Source organism: Pseudorasbora parva, chromosome 20, assembly GCF_024679245.1.
Source record: "Pseudorasbora parva isolate DD20220531a chromosome 20, ASM2467924v1, whole genome shotgun sequence".
Taxonomy (NCBI): Eukaryota; Metazoa; Chordata; class Actinopteri; order Cypriniformes; family Gobionidae; genus Pseudorasbora; species Pseudorasbora parva.
The window spans coordinates 15,239,290-15,256,360 of NC_090191.1; the positions used below are offsets into that span (position 1 = coordinate 15,239,290).

General features: G+C 39.3%; 1 protein-coding gene across 1 annotated transcript; it reads left to right on the forward strand.

Annotated features, from left to right (window-relative positions):
• Window positions 1-5,571: 5,571 nt before the first annotated feature.
• LOC137049484 (zinc finger protein 568-like) lies at window positions 5,572-16,431 on the forward strand. The gene is made up of 3 exons (XM_067428006.1): window positions 5,572-5,612; window positions 6,209-6,356; window positions 14,444-16,431. Exons 2-3 carry the CDS (start codon window positions 6,272-6,274, stop codon window positions 15,688-15,690), a joined length of 1,332 nt encoding a protein of 443 aa, XP_067284107.1. The 5' UTR covers window positions 5,572-5,612; window positions 6,209-6,271; the 3' UTR covers window positions 15,691-16,431.
• The last annotated feature ends 640 nt before the right edge of the window (window positions 16,432-17,071 follow it).

Here is a 17,071-nt window from a genome sequence, read left to right on the forward strand (position 1 = left end):
CCGTATCGGCGGAAGATTTATGTCTCATATGCAGCGTTTTGACTGAACCTCTTCTACTTCTGCTGCATGAGAAGAGAACACATCTTTACAATTTTCTGGGTCTTAAAACAGCCTGCATTTGTGATATATGTCCTTATTTCATGCAAAATGCTAGCTCGCTCTGTCTGGAAGCATTTAAATCTGCTCTAAGTTTCTGTTTTTGTCACCTATCGCGCATGCACACTTCAATAAGCTGACAGAAAGCAGGTTAATATGTTTACATGCAGCGTGAAATCCGAGGTAAGAGGCAGAACAAAAAAAACCCTGTTCCGACCGGTTTATGCTTACGCCGTTTATGACTTTACTCCAATAAAAGAAAACGGGTAACCACGTTTACATGACCATGTTCATTGTCGGCTTATTAGGCATAATCTTAAGAACGTGCATGTAAGCGCACCCGGTGACTCAGAAGTAATACCTTGCATCCACAACAGGAGCAGGGCGAACTAAGGAAAAAGTTCCCTTGTAGTTGTAAAACTGGGATCCGGTGTGTTGGGGGGGGTGCTTTTATCGTGACACGCTTGCCATCTAGTGCTCCACATCTGAGCGGGAAGTTTTACCTCTCCTTGAAACCCTCTGCAATGGACCTTCATTCATCTGTGGAGGGCATAGCCATGAATTCATCCAGTTAACATTCCCAGATTGCAGTCACCACGTCTGGGACAACCTTGCAAACTGTGAAGACACCAACATCCTAGACTGCTGCCCATTGAAGATATCAGGCTATGAACCTAGAAAAAACAGGAGCACGTCCATTAATTGACTTTAACTTACTCTTTTAATAAATAGCCGCGTCTAAATAAAACGCAGTCGTTAAATTATTGCACTCACCATATTCGCGCAATCCTTACTCCTCAGTTGGAAGCGCGGCCGGAGGCTCAAACAAAGTTTATACTCCAAACAACAGCTCCTCGAATGAAAAAGAAATATTAGGAGGGAAAAGATGACAAAATGTCAGTTAAACTCGACAGTTAGGGATTCACACGCGGTGATGTCCACAGCACGAGTGAGAAAACTAGCTTGCTAACTTGAGAAAAGTGTTTTAAGTCTTTTAAACAAACAATGATTTTCACTGCTCACATAGTCTCTCGGGGGGAAAACAAAGAAACAATGAAAAGGTAAATGTCAGGTAAAATTTCCGCAGATCTTGCTAAAACAATTTTTCCATCTTGAATTCACACACACCACGACGAAATGGCGTCATTTTGGTATCGACAAAAGGGAACAACAACCTCTTCTTACACCCTTTTATTGCTTCCCTTTTGTGATGGGCAAATCTCAAAAAGCCCTTCGATGTCTGCAGTCAGAGGAGCTGGTTAATGACATAAAATGGGGCGAAAGCTGTTCGGATGATGCTGATTTGCATCCAAGACTCTCAATGTCTTAATCTCTGAATCTAAATAGGGAAGACAGATACAGAGAAAAATCTGTCACTATCATAACAATATATAGCAATACAAGACAAATAACCAAGTGTGCCCAAACCTGTTTCTGGAGATCTACCTTCTGTGCAAAAGTTCAGTTCCAATACACTGGTTTATAATTAGCAAGTGTTCCTGAAATTGTGGAAAACCATGAAATTACCAATTAAATTTAACACCACTATAACTCAAATGATCAGAATCAGAATCAGAAAGAGCTTTATTGCCAAGTGTGCTTTCACACACAAGGAATTTTTTTTGGTGCTGAAGCTTCCAGTGCACATAAACAATACAATACAACACGGTAATAAAAAATTCTAAGAAGAAAAATATGAAGAAAAATATGAACAGTATAAGATCACGGTTACGTTTAGTCAGAAGACATAGATTATGAGCATTTACAGTATTTGGGTGGAGAGAATAAATATAAATAATAAATAATATAAGTAATATAAGTAATCACCTGAGGTTAGGAGATATTGCACTAAAAAGTGGGAATAATTGCACTTACAGGCATTTGCCTTGGGGGGGGTAACTGTTCAAGAGGGAAATGGCCTGTGGGAAGAAACTGTTCCTATGCCTAGATGTTCTAGTGGCTAGTGATCGGAGTCGCCGTCCTGACGGTAACAGTTCAAACAAGAGGTGTCCGGGGTGAGTGGAGTCTGTGATGATTTTACCCGCTCTCTTCCTCACTCTGGAAGAGTACAGGTCCTGGAGGGTTGGCAGTTTGGCACCAATAATCCTCTCTGCAGTCCGGATGGTACGTTGCAGTCTCCTGATGTCTGATTTGGTAGCTGAACCAAACCAGACAGTGATGGAGGTGCATATAACAGACTCAATGACAGCTGAGTAGAACTGAATCAGCAGGTCCTGTGGCAGGTTGAACTTCCTCAGCTGACGAAGGAAGTACAGTCTCTGCTGAGCCTTTTTCACATTGGAGTCAATGTGATTGTCCCACTTCAGGTCCTGAGAGATGGTAGTTCCCAGGAACCTGAATGACTCCACTGCGTCCACAGTGCTGTTCATGATGGTGAGTGGGGGGAGTGCTGAGATGTTCCTCCTGAAGTCCACTATCATCTCCACCGTTTTGAGCGCATTCAGCTCAAGGTTGTTATAACTGCACCAGACAGCCAGCTGTTCAACCTCCAGTCTGTAAGCAGACTCGTCACCGTTCTGGATAAGGCCGATGACAGTGGTGTCATCTGCAAATTTCAGAAGCTTGACAGAGGAGTCTTTAGAAGTGCAGTCATTGGTGTACAGGGAGAAGAGCAGTGGGGAGAGAACGCACCCCTGGGGGGCACCAGTGCTGATTGTAAGAGTGCTGGATGTGAGTTTACCCAGTCTCACTCGCTGCTGCCGGTCTGTCAGGAAGCTAGAGATCCATTGACAGATTGAGGATGGTATGGAGAGCTGGGTCAGTTTGGCTGTGAGGAGATCAGGCATGATGGTATTAAAGGCCGAACTGAAGTCCACAAATAGGATCCTTGCATAGGTCCCAGGTCTGTCGAGATGTTGCAGGATATAATGCAGTCCAATGTTGACTGCATCATCCACAGACCTGTTTGCTCTGTAGGCAAATTGAAGAGGATCCAGCAAGGGTCCAGTGATGTCCTTTAGGTGGGCCAATACCAATCTTTCAAATGACTTCATGACAACAGACGTGAGAGCAACAGGTCTGTAGTCATTTAGTCCAGTGATTTTGGTTTTTTTGGGGACGGGAATGATAGTGGAGCGTTTGAAGCAGCTGGGAACTTCACACTGCTCCAATGATCTGTTGAAGATCTGCGTGAAGACTGGGGCCAGTTGGTCAGCGCAGGCTTTCAAACAAGCAGATGAGATGCCTTCTGGGCCTGAAGCTTTCTTGGTCTTCTGTTTTTTGAAGACTCGGCTCACGTCCTCCACACAGACCTTAAGCTCAGGTTGGATGGCAGGAGGGGGGAGGAGAGGGGGTGCAGGAGGTGATGGTGAGGGTGTGAAGTGCAGATCAGGGTGGGTGTGAGGTGTGAGACTGGGCTTTTCAAACCTGCAGTAGAATGCATTCAGATCGTCAGCCAGTTGTGGATTCTCTACAGCTCGGGGGGATGGTGACTTGTAGTTGGTGATGTTCCTCAGGCCTTTCCAGACTGATGCAGGGTCGTTGGCTGAAAACTGGTTCTTTAGGTATTAAAGGTTCTTCTTGAAACCATACACCCCACCACAGAACCATTTAAGAACCTTTATTTTTAAGAGTGAGCATCCTGTTGTAAAAAACCTTGTAAACAAATGTTTACTGTGTGTTATATGGCCTGATTTCAGTGACTTATTTTTTTTTTAAACTAAGCATAAACATTATTTTCTCAAACCTACAAACTTTTATTTATATATATATATATTGTTATATATATATATGTTACTCACATATTACTGTAACCATGTTTGTGCTGAATACAGTGTAATCAGACTTTAGCCATTAAAATGCTTTAAAGTGACTAAAACCAGCTTGACCAGCTAAGCCAGGCTGGAAGACCAGCTAAAACCAGCTACTTCCATCTTAATCCAGCTAAGACAGGATGGGAGACCAGCTAAACCTGGCTGGGAGACCAGCTAAGCCAGGCTGGGTGACCAGCTTGACCAGCTATGCCAGGCTGGGAGACCAGCTAAAACCAGCTAAGCCAGGCTGGGAGACCCGCTTGACCAGCTAAACCAGGCTGGGAGACCAGCTTGACCAGCTAAACCAGGCTGGGTGACCAGCTTGACCAGCTAAGCCAGGCTGGGTGACCAGTTTGACCAGCTAAGCCAGGCTGGGAGACCCGCTTGAACAGCTAAACCAGGCTGGGAGACCAGCTTGACCAGGATGGGAGACCAGCTAAAACCAGCTACTTCCAGCTTAATCCAGCTAAAACCAGCCAACCATCTTAAGCGTTCGGAGGACGTCCGCACTTAGTCTGCTTTGTAATGTTCGCTGGCGGACGTTTAGAGGACGTCCACATTTGGTCTGCTTTGGAACGTTCGCTGAAACCATGTTTTTTCCCCCTCAGATTTACTATATGGTTTTAATTGAAATACGATAGTAAGAAAAGAAACCATGGCTATATATGGCTATGTTTTTACTACTAATATTAGGCTATTTATCTTAATATTCTGTAAAACATGGCCAAGATATTGATCCTTGTCTGATTAGATTACAAAGATCCAACTAAACCTGTTTATATTTGTACTATAATACTGCATTTAAAGTTAATATAAAATATATACCTTGTAATTGTTTAAAATAAATCATTGCCCGCACCATTACTACGACTTTTGAATAATGTCAGTTTAATGTGTGTCTATATCAGTGCAGATTTATGTAGCAGTGAAAGTGTCCACCATTGTACAGCTATACATCAACTATTACAAATTTACATAACACACGTTTACAAGTGGTTATTTTTCATGCAGTCTCTTATGGTTACATAGCAAATATTGACACGCCCATTAAAACAGGGGGGAGACAAACAAACTTGAATGTACAACTAAATGCAAAATTTGCATTATTGCTAAGGGTTCAAAAAGCAAGCAAAACAATGCAATGCAAAGAGAAATGCAAAATGACATTTGTTGAATCAGATGCAAGCAGTGCCGCCCTTAAACTAATTTACTTTTTTTTTTTTTTTTTTTTTTTGAAAATAATAAATTAAACCAATAAGTCTCACATTTAATATACTATAGTGCTTTATTATTGTGGGGTAAATTAAAATACTGGCTCCATTTACCCCACAACATTTGGGTCACTTTGCCCCATAGCTGCCATTTTGGATAAAACTAGCTTACTTACCAATTCACCCTTCACTGGGAGTTTGATTAAAAGGCTCTGTTCTGTCTGTCAGTGTGTTAGAAATGATGGGTGGTTCCAAAATATATAGTCAAATGACAATAAAAGTGCACAGTGGCCAAGATAAAAGGGCTGGGTCAACGTACACTGGCTCATCTTACTCCACTCTCTCCTACCTGAGAATAAATGATATGAAACAGAATATAATCAAAAAAATCTTCCTCTTTGTCACACTCCAGCACATTAGGTGGCGCTCTGCAGCTTAATGTCGGTTTGCAACTCGCCAGTAAATCCACAGTAGAAGAAGTACACGTCATAAGGCTGCGCCGCAGCGCTCCTGTATCCTGCTGAGGCAGAAGGTTTGTGTTTTTAAGCGTTTAAAGTGTTTACGTTGATACAAACCGTTCAGGCAATGTTATAGTTTTTGAAGCGCTGTAAAATTACTTAAAATTGTTATGCTGAATCTAACATGCATTGTGTAATAAAGCGCATCCACACAAGTAAAAGAAAAGATGCGTCTCATTTTCTTGGTTAATAACTGGGGAGACAGTTGATGTGAAATAATTTAATGTACATGCAATGCGCATAACGGGTTTCATTGTGGAAATTACTTTTTCTGTCTTCAAACATAACATTTTAACTTTTTCCTTTGTGCATCTGGATCACAACACAGCTCGTTTGTTTGTTTTACTTGTATTGTTCCCCTTAGGGAAAACTAGTTTTGCAGCAAAAGGTGACAGTGCACATTAATGTGATAATGTTATCATAATTATGATAATGCACATAATAGTTATTTAGTTCATATGTAACTAATTATTTAATATACACTTTTTTCTTAATTTTTCTTTTAACAAATTAGGCAGAATGATATTAAAACTAGGGAATTGGAAACTGATGGAGACAGAGATTTAGTTTGGATTTATTTTTCTTCATGACAAATTATCTTCTTAAACAGGACAGTGTGTCCGAACACAGAAAAACTCCTGGTGAAGCGACTCAGACCCAGTTGACATACAAGATGGCGTTGATTAAAGAGGAGAATGAAGAAATAAAGATTGAAGAAGTATTCAGTTTGAAACAAGAAGATACTGAGGAAAAAATAGGTTAGTTTCATTTTCAATGCTGAACTCAATTCATTTAAAATGTTGATGTCTACAGAAATTAATAAAAAAATGATTCTTATTTTTTAAGAATGTCTTATGAGTGTCCTATTTAAAGCAGTTTAATTTGATGTTTAGTGGGTATTCTCTTGGGCGGTAGGAGTGGGATTAATTCATTATTTACATGTTACAAAGCAAATTTGGAGTTGACATGTCAGTGTTACAATTCTCAAATCACTGACAATAGCAAAGTGTGTTGCTTTTTTTTTTTTTTGTTATAGCCACTGTCTTCATAGAAAGACGATTTATGATGTGTGCTTTTATTATGTCTAATATTTGGGGGATATTTTATACCAGCCAATTGACGTATGGTTATTCAGTATTATAAAACTTCAGATCAGGTTTTTTTTTTTTTTACTAAGTCATCTTCATTTATATAGTGCTTTTTGCTAAACAGATTGCTTCAACGCAGCTTTACAGTGATGATAGGTAATGCATTTTGTTTTTGAAGAAAAGTTTTTGATTTCTATTGTAAAAGCTGATTAGTTATTTAATTTTGTGCCATTTAAACAACACCATCTTCAATTAAAACAGAAAACCTTCAATGCGTTCTGTACCCCATCCACACGGCAACAGCATTTTCCCCCGCAACCCCTAAAAAGGTGAATGGCGATGGCATGTTTCTTATGATGTAACGAGTACATCAGGTGTTATGGGAAGTGCTCTCGGTTCCGGCTGACCTAGTTAATGCAGCCTAACAATCATTTAACTGATTTGAATAATATAAATTGATAATGTTCTATGTGTATGCCATAGTAAAGATGACATAGTGATGTGTTTTCAGTCTAGATTTAAACCGACAATGTGTGTCTGCTTAACAAACAATAGGCGCGTTTCCATTACCCTTCAAATTGCGCATATTGAAATTGCGAATTGAAAACACGCCTAATGGAAACGCTGCAATTTCGCAAAAACTCCCATATATCGCAAAAAAGTTTTTACGCTCTCATGAGGTGGTTTTTCAGGCAATTCGAAAAAGGACATTTTCGCAAAACTGCAATGGAAACGGTTTTTTCGCATTTACAGGTCACCTGTTGCGGTGACGCATTGCTGCAACATAGGGCCAATATATTATATTTTCCACTCAATTCCACACCGTAAAGATAATGTAGTTAAAAGGACATATATTTTCTCCTAATAAGGACTACAGGCTATATATACTGTAATTAAGACATATATTCAAGAAATGTATTAAAACAGAAAGAGCTAGTCTGTATTTTCAGCCTTACTCAAAGGCCGAGGAAACAGGCCAGTTACGCACGTCAATCCATTCCAGACGATCTTAGTTTGCTTCTTATTTAATAAACAGGCAATTAATTGATGAAACATCGATAAAAAATAAAAATGCAATTTATACAAAACGAAAAAAAAAAATTAAGAAAGACTTTCTAGAAAATAAAACTCGAAGTGATCAAAATCATGTGACTCCCTAGGTCTCAAACATATTGCGATTCTTACTCATGCTGCTCACTTTTCATAATGAACATATAAATTAAAATAATAATATAACAGGCTAATGTTTAGTCCTAAACGTAGCCTATTTAGTTTCGTAGTTAGGCTATGTTTTTTTTAACCCACGGCCGATAAAAGCGCCGACGTTCTCATTTTTTCCTTCTTCCTTTAAGAGAGATGAAACAATTCACAATACTCTTGTCATTTTTAGCTATACAGATAAGTTCAAGACATAATTATAAACTATAAACTGTCTATTTTTATTTGTGGACTCAGGGAATTAATTATTTTGCATGCACTCACTCCAAAGTCTATTTAAAAAAAAATATTTCGTTTATTAAATGCCATTTTTTTCTTTTCCAAAGCATTTCTAAATTCAATTCACATGCCCATCAAATGAAATATCTAGCCAAAATAACGAAAGTGGTAAAAACAAAAACAAAAAAACCCAACAAACATTTGAGTTACCATGCAAATTCAAACATTTCGCTCTACTCGCGTCAACCTGGCGCGCGTAAAAGTCGATCATTATTTACAGATGATGGTTCGGTTTGGAGAGAAGACGAGACGGAGCTTTTTATTAAACTCATAAAAGACAATAGGATTACAGTAATACTGGATGCTAAACACAGAAATGCCACATTATCATGAAGACCTTGAAGCAGATCTGACACACACACACACACACACACACACACACACACACACCTCATATCCGTGCCGCTTAAGTAACCTAAGGGGCTTTCCTTGCCATTAATGCTTGGATAACACATATGTTTCCTTCCAATAAAAATAATGGCTAGTGTGATGGATGGGATATACAAACCTACCAAGTGCCATCATTTTGGAATGACCTATCGCGAGAGGAAAGTAATATGTTTTAGTCGCATAACTGCAGCTATGGAAACGCTGTCATTTCGCAACAGTTTTTTATCGACATTTAAGAAATATCGCAAAAGTTTTTCGCAAATCTGTAATGGAAACGCAGCTAGTGCTAGGAAGACTGCTAGGAAGTTCCAGAGTTTAGCTGCTAAATACGAAAAGGATCGACCGCCTGCAGTTGATTTTGGTATTCTAGGTATTATCAACTGGCTGGAGTTTTGAGACTGTAACAGATGTGATGGAGTGTGTTAGGAGCTCACTCAAGTACTGGGGAGCTAAACCATTTAGTGCTTTGTAAGTTATAAGCAAGATTTTTGAATTTTATACAATGCTTAATAGGGAGCCAGTGCAGTGTTGACAGAAATGGGTCATACTTCCTGCTTCTAGTAAGAACTTGACCTGCTGCAGTTTATTCATTAAAGGACAACTCTGGGGAATTGTTAAGTTTTTATTGATAGTTATACCTTTGTGAGTGCAGTCTATAGAAGAAGAAGTAAAAAGGAACCGAATTGGTCCTTGCAACACAGAGTTATTACAGTTAATGCCCAGAGCCCCCACTCGGCTAAAACGGCAGTTATGGGGGCATAGACGTAAAGGGTGCACGCGTTTTCCGTGCGGCTCGGACCGCGCATGAGATGTAGGCAGTATGCAAGCTCTAACAGGTTAACATGGGAGCCGAATTAAAAACGGACACGCCACGCAGCCGAGACGCTCACGGCACGCTTGCAGTGTGTCCCCTGCCTTAACAGACACAAAATGCAATTAAAATGTCTGTCCAACCTGAACAGGGCTCTTGCATGACAACGAGATGCGTTTAGCCACTTAGCCGCTGTTTAAATTCACCTAAACAGTGTGTTAAGCACTATTTGCACGGGATTAGTATTATTTAGGGACATCAGTGATTTAGGAATTACTCCTGTGATTTTACTTGAATTTACTGACTTATTTCCCAGATATGATGTCAAGACTTGTAAATGTTTTTTCGTTGTAGATATAGATGTATGAAATCATACACAGTCATATGTATCTATCGTTTTGATAGTTTTATATTAATGAAAATAATTTCATTCAGTTTAAAGATGCTTCAATAAAAAACTGAACTGAGCACAAACAGCATGAATCAGATTTCATCTATCCGTGAGAAGGTGACAATATACAGCAGAAGATTCAGTTTCAAAGCTAAATGTAAAAGCGCCCATTTAAGCCAGCTAGTCATTGTACTGCTTTGTTGTTATGTTTTTTATTAAGAATAGTATTGATATTAATATTAAACACACCATTCAAGCAATTTGCTCACAAATTTGTACTCATTCTAAAGTGAAAGTATCCGTGCGAGAATTCATAACGGTGTGCATTTTGAATGCAGCCTCCATACTTTGTGAAAGATAAAGATAGAAATGCGCACAGAAAACAAAAATCTTGAAGAAATGATATACAAACCGCCTAATCCTGGCCAAATCACAGAGATGTCGATTCGCACGGGAATAATTATCACAGTGTTCGGTGAAATATGGTAGGTAATTTCCGGGGGAATTTTTAATTTACAAATTACAGACATGGCCAATTCGCACGGGATTAAGATCACAGACATTCTCTGCAATTATTACAAATCACCAGAGGTCCCTAGATAATCCCGTGCGAATAGGGCTTTAGACGGCTAGCTGTATCTCGCGCTGAAGGCCTGTGGGAACTCAGCGGTAGCCGGAAAAAAAAGGCAAATAGTCCAGTTGGGAAGAGCGTCGTATGTGTAAAGCATGATTATTTTATTACTGCACATCTTTCCTCAAACCATGTGTGCCCAAATGGAAGGATAAAGTTTACATTACCTCCACAGTGATTGCACCCGTCTTCAACCACAGAATGGCATTTTTCTTCAACCGGCCCCGCTTTGTTTGTTTCTGTGTAAGTTAGTCAAGTTTTCACTGCAAATTTTCTCATTCTGTTGCCACAATTCGGAAAGGCACAAACGTGAACCATTTCTTCTTCATTTGTGTGCCCGATCGGATCATCACTTTATGATCCATCGAACCAGTTCACCAAATCGGAATGAAGCGTTTTAAACAGTTCGCTTCTCAAATCAGCGCTGATCCCACAAGTTACTTTAGTTGCTCACTTTCTGACATGAGTGACAGTCCCTCCGAATAGAAATAAACTAATGTCTTGAATTATATGTTGTAACTCCAACCGTTCACTGAAATGAAGCATGTTTTGCTAAGAGAGCTGATGAACTCACGAGCAGCTAATACTGAGCATGCGCGTGTAACTGAACGAGCAGCGGTTCTCGGATCAGCAGTACAGAATCGGTAACCGTTTCTTTTGGACACATTCAATACGGAGAGCCGATGAGCAGAGCCACTTCATACACACAACGCTCTTCCCAACTGGACTATTTGCCTTTTTTACTATTTTCTTCAGCGCGAGATACAGCTAGCCATCTAAACCAGGTGAATTTAAACAATGGCTAAGTGGCTAAACGCATGTCCTTGTCATGTAAGGGCCTTGTTTATGTTGGACAGACACTTTAATTGCATTTTGTCTCTGTTAAGAGGCACAAAGACACCCTTTACGTTTATGCCCCCATAACTGCCGTTTTAGCTGAGTGGGGGCTCTGGGCATTAACTGTAATAACTCCGTGTTGCAAGGACCAATCCGGTTTGTATATTTTTCTATAGACTGTACTGACAAAGATATAATGATCAAGATAAACTTAAAAATTCGGCAGAGTTTGCTTTAAGTGAGCAGGGCAACCACCCAGTAGAGCATTACAAAAATCTAGCCTTGAGGTCATGAACTAACTCTTCTGCATTTTGCATTGAAAGCATCTGGCGTAATTTAGAGACATTTGTAAGATGAAAGAATGCAGTTTTACAGATGCTAGAAACGTGGCTTTCAAATGAAAGATTGGTATCAAAGAGCACACCCAGGTTCCTGACTGACGACGAGGGCTTGACAGAGCAGTCATCAAGTGTTAGACAGTATTCTAGGTTACTACTTGTGGAGCTTTTTTGTCCAATAATTAAAAATTCTTTTTTTTTTTTTCTGAATTAAGTTGCAGGAAATTACTAGTCATCCTATTTTTTATATAAGCTATGCATTCCATTAATCTTGTGAATTGGTAAGTTTCCGTCAGGGCGTGAAGAAATATAGTGCTGAGTATCGTCAGCATAACAATGAAAACAAACGCCATGCTTCCTAATGGCATTGATCCTAGCACGGAGCCTTCCATATATTTAATCCGGATGTCCGCGGGGTCTTAAAAAGTATTAAAAGTTGATAATCCATTTTGGATCCATTTGGAAATCAGTAATCAGTATTATAATCAAGTATTCAGACCCTTTGCTGTGACAGTCATATATTTAAACCAGGATGTCCGTGGGGTCTTAAAAAGTATTAAAAGTTGATAATCCATTATGGAAAAATTAAAACCTTAAAAAGTACGAACTACGAGCCTACGATGGAGATTTTAATCGCGTAACATTGCGTGTTGATTACACAATCTTCCCGCGAAATTTAGAGCCACGAGCTTCAACTGACGCATCATCGTATTCGTCATCTTGAGTAAACAGTGCTGAAAGCGAAACGGAGAAGATGGTGAAACATCCATTATTTGGATTTAAGCGGTCTGACGAGCAGCAGCAAACTATACTGTGTAGACTAGAGTGTGGGGCAAATGGTGTATATGTGTGCGCGCGTGCTTATCCTAGGTGCCTTGCAGAGTAACTTGCAGAGCAAGTTATAATGCTGCCTACACGTGCTATATGATTTATCATAAATGCTTATAAATGAACATGCTCGCATTTATCTGAAGCTCAATGTTTTTACTGAATAATATTTCTCTCTGAATAATAAATCTTATAGTATACCTCCTGAACACTTTCCATATGTGGCGTTCGTCTCACTGTATCATTGCGCGATACTTAAGCATCCTTTTCATAAAGTTTTATCCTGGTCGCTAATCACTGCAATTATAGGAAGGTTTGAGTGCAGGATGTTTTTGAGGTCCGAAAAAGGGCCAAATATGTCCAATAGGACGTAGGGTAAAAGATGGCTTTATTATTTTCATTTCAGGGAGAACTATCAGTTTAAAGGGATAGTTCACCCACAAATGAAAATTCTGTCATCATTTACTCCCCCTTAAGTTGTTCCAATCCTGTATGTGTTTTTTTTAATGCTGAACACAGAAGAAACTTGGAAAAATGATTGTAACCAAGCAGATAGAGCAACCAAAAAATACTATGACAGTGAATGAGTGCTCTATCTGCTTTCTTACAAACATTCTTCAAAATATTTATTTTGTGTTCAGCATGCAGAACAAAGAAACTCTTACAGGTTTGGAACAACGTGAGTGAGTAAATGATGACAGAATTTTCATTTTTGGGTGAGCTATCCCTTTAAGCTTTTTCATTATGTTGTATAATTACAGTTTTGCGCAATAAATGTTCTCAAACTACATACAACGTTTTTTTCTTAAAAAAAAAGTATTTAGCAGTTTGGCTTTCCTTAGGGTCTATATAATCTGTTCTGAAATGGTTCTATTATAAAAAATGTAAATATCGCAATATATATCGTTATCAGAAGCTGAACTGTATTTTTCAATATGGATATAGGCCATATCGGCCATCCCTATTTAAGTCAATGTTTATGGATTCTGGGAGACTAAGACATTGACCTGTGACAAGAAGACACAAAGAAATAAACTAAAAAGTTTTGAAAGCAAATCAAATGAACTGAGGCACATGTCAAGAGTTTGAATTATTATATAATTCTCTGTTGCTCTTTGTTAATGTATATTTGAATAAACCTTGCCTTGGCTTTAATTTATTCTTTTGAGCTTTGTTTCTTCCGAGTTTTTGTATGATAGTGCTCTATAGATATATTTGCAAACTGCAACTGTTTATTAAGTTAAAGGTTTGATGCTGATTAGAACGTGTAGTACGATGAGGTCTTACAATATTTTGAGAACGTCTTAAGTTACTGAAATTAACTTCAGGATTCCTGCATATACCCTGTTAACTCAGGTTCTGTCCATTTCTTCTGATCATCCTTGAGATGGTTCTACTCCTTCATTTGAGTCCAGCTGTGTTTGATTATACTGATTTGTATTGATTAGTAAAGCCACACACCTGTCTATATAAGAGCTTACGGTGCATGTCAGAGCAAAAGAGAGCATGAGGAGCTCATAGGCAGAATTGTGGTAAGGCACAGATCTGGCCACGGTTACAAAAAAGTTTGGTTGCACTTAAGGTTCATAAGAGCACAGCGGCCTCCATAATCCCTAACTGGGAGACGTTTGGGACGACCAGAACCCTTCCTAGAGCTGGCCATTTGGACGTTACTTAAAAAATCTTTAATATTTAACAAAAAAAATTGCTCCAAATAATTTTCCTAGTTTATCTTAATAAAGAAACTGAACTAAATATTACTACTTTGACATTAAAAACAAAAGCTGAACTGCAACAGTAGTGTGCAATCGGGAGGGACTCGTGACACTGTGTCATGTTATTAGAAGGGTCCTATTCATTTTAAAATTTGTGGTTATCGCCAATACCCGGTTTATTGTGAACCCCTTATGTGTATCCTGTATGTATATGTGTATAAAACATTTATATATTCACCAATATGTTTTTGTTGACTATTTTGATGTCTTTTGCTTTGTGCCATTAAACTGGGGCCAACATGTTTTTTTTCCACCTTAGACCTGATGGTGCTGAAAGAGGAGGGTCAAGAGCTGAATGATATGGAAGCGTTCATGACTGGAAAAAAGTCTACACAGATTGAGATCATCTCACAAAACAGATCTGAAAAGACAGGAATTCAAAAGTATTTCACCTGTCAACAGTGTGGAAAGAGTTTTAACCAGCGTGGAAACCTTACTGTTCACATGAGAAGTCACACTGGAGAGAAACCTTACCCCTGCAAACAGTGTGGAAAGAGTTTCGCTCAAAAAGGAAAACGTAATATCCACATGAGAATTCACACTGGAGAGAAGCCTTACTCCTGTCAACAGTGTGGAAAGAGTTTCAACGAAAAGGGAAACCTTAAAACTCACACGAAAATTCACACTGGAGAGAGCTATTTCAAATGCCAACAGTGTGGGAAAAATTTCTCTCAAAAAGGAAACCTTAAAGCTCACATTAAAATTCACAATAGAGAGAATTCGTGGCCCTGCCAAGTGAGTGGAAAGCGTTTCACTCAAAATGAAACTTTAAAAAAGCACATGAGAATTCACACCGGAGAGAAGCCTTATTCCTGCCTACTCTGCGGGAAGAGCTTCACACGGGAACTAGGCTTTATGTATCACATGAATGTTCACACTAGAGAAAAGCTGTTTGAATGTGATCAGTGTGGAAAAAGTTTCACGCGCAAAGCGACCCTTAAAACCCACATGAAAATTCACACTGGAGAGAAGCCGTTCGCATGTGTTCAGTGTGGAAAAAATTTCATGGATAGGTATAATCTTAATAGGCACATGAGGATTCACTCCAGACAGAAATGTTTTAAATGTCTTCAGTGCGGGCGTACATTCAAAGGCATGAAGTGGCTTAAGAATCACGTAATAACTCACAATGGTGAGAAGCCTTTCATGTGCCATCACTGTGGAAAGAGTTTTACAATTGAAGAAAAGCTTGAAACTCACATGAAACTTCACACTGGAAAGAGGCCTTTCACATGTCTTCAGCGTGAGAAAAGTTTCTCATATCTCATAAGAGTCAGGAGGCGTCGTTTGCAAACTCACTCTGGAGGAAAGAAATTTCATTGTGAACAGTGTAATAAAACATTTCTTTTCCTATCACATTTACAGTTACACCTGAAATGTCACAAAAATTTGAGACCCTATTCATGTTCTTTGTGTGGAAAGAGTTTTAAAAGGCTCTGCAATTTAAAATGTCACAAGAAAACACGTATCTGTGTGAAATTAAGGCTACGCTCGCGTCGCAGATGAATGTGGGACAAAACAAATTTTCTGCTCAATTCTCGTTTTGTTTTTTTAACAACTTAAAGGGATAGTTCACTCAAAAATTGAATTTCTGTCATCATTTACTCTCCCTCAAGTTGTTTCAAACCTGTATGAATTTTTTGTTTGTGTCCAAGCATAACTTGGTTCACATTGACTACCATAGTATTTTTTCCCCCTACTATGGTAATCAATGGGGCTCAAAATATGCTTATATACAAACATTCTTGCAAATATCTTTGTGTTCAGCAGAACAAATAGGTTTTTAAAGGGTTATTTCAGGGATTAGCATATGGCTTTCTATCAGTAGAAACCCTGGAGTATATTGGAATTATCATGCTTCCCCCTCTCATATCTCCCTGAGATGAGAGATTTATGCATTTTATTTCTGGAAAAATTACTCCGGTGATGCAAATATTGTAGATTTGCGTCATCAGTAAAATGTTTGGCCAGACGCTAAAGACTACAGCCACCAGAGGGAGCTATTTCTCCTTGTTTTCAACTCGCACAAGGGAGATGGGGTCACACTCGCAGCTCGGCTCAGGCATTCATGGAAACGGTGTGGCCGGCGGATCAAAGTGAGAACTACTGCCGCGAGCGTGGACGTTTTTACCTCAGCTCTCATCACTAGAGCTCATTCAGCTCATCACAATGCGTGTAATCTGACTCCTGCTGCGTTTGTGCTGACATTTCCTCAGCAGCTAAATCACTTTAATTGTAGTGTCTGTTCCCTAAAGCTTAGTTCACACTGCCCGATTTTGAGTCGCCGACAGGTTTTGCGAAATCGCCGACAAATGCCGAGATCACAGGCAAATCGGTGCTCGTGCACGCGAGTGACAATCACGCAGTGTGAATAATCAAAGACGCGATCAGAGAGAATCGCCGACGAGTCGGCGACACCGGTGAGATATTTGGCATGCTAAATATCTGGACCTGTCGGCGATTCAAACTCCTGCTGTGTGAACTGCGTTCTGACTGAAAATTACACCGACAGCCAATGAGAGAGTGAGATACAGGGCAGCAGGACGTTCAGGGAGGAGTTATAAAGCAGAATTTCAGTATTTTAATAGATATATTTACAATTCTATCAAACAGAAACAAAGGCCAAACATTTGCACATCCAGCCACAGCAGCAGCACATTAAATAATTATTTATTTACCTCAAACTCTCTTTGCAGAACAAAATCCTGGCTCCCTCTGTCTCTACAACAATTTCTTCCGCCATAATCTTTTTTCTTTTTCTCCACAAATCAGCGCACATACAATTTGAAGCAAACTTTGTGCAGTTTATCATTTTTAATAACAATTCCAAGTCACGCGCGAGAACTCCAGTCTGACGCACGTGTGATCTCGCGTTGTTTACTTGTCA

Coding starts and splice junctions, on each gene's coding strand:
- LOC137049484 (XM_067428006.1), top strand. CDS start 6,272: ATGGCGTTGATTAAAGAGGAGAATGAAGAAATAAAGATTGAAGAAGTA. Junction 6,357..14,443: donor AGATACTGAGGAAAAAATAG/GTTAGTTTCATT, acceptor TTTCCACCTTAG/ACCTGATGGTGCTGAAAGAG.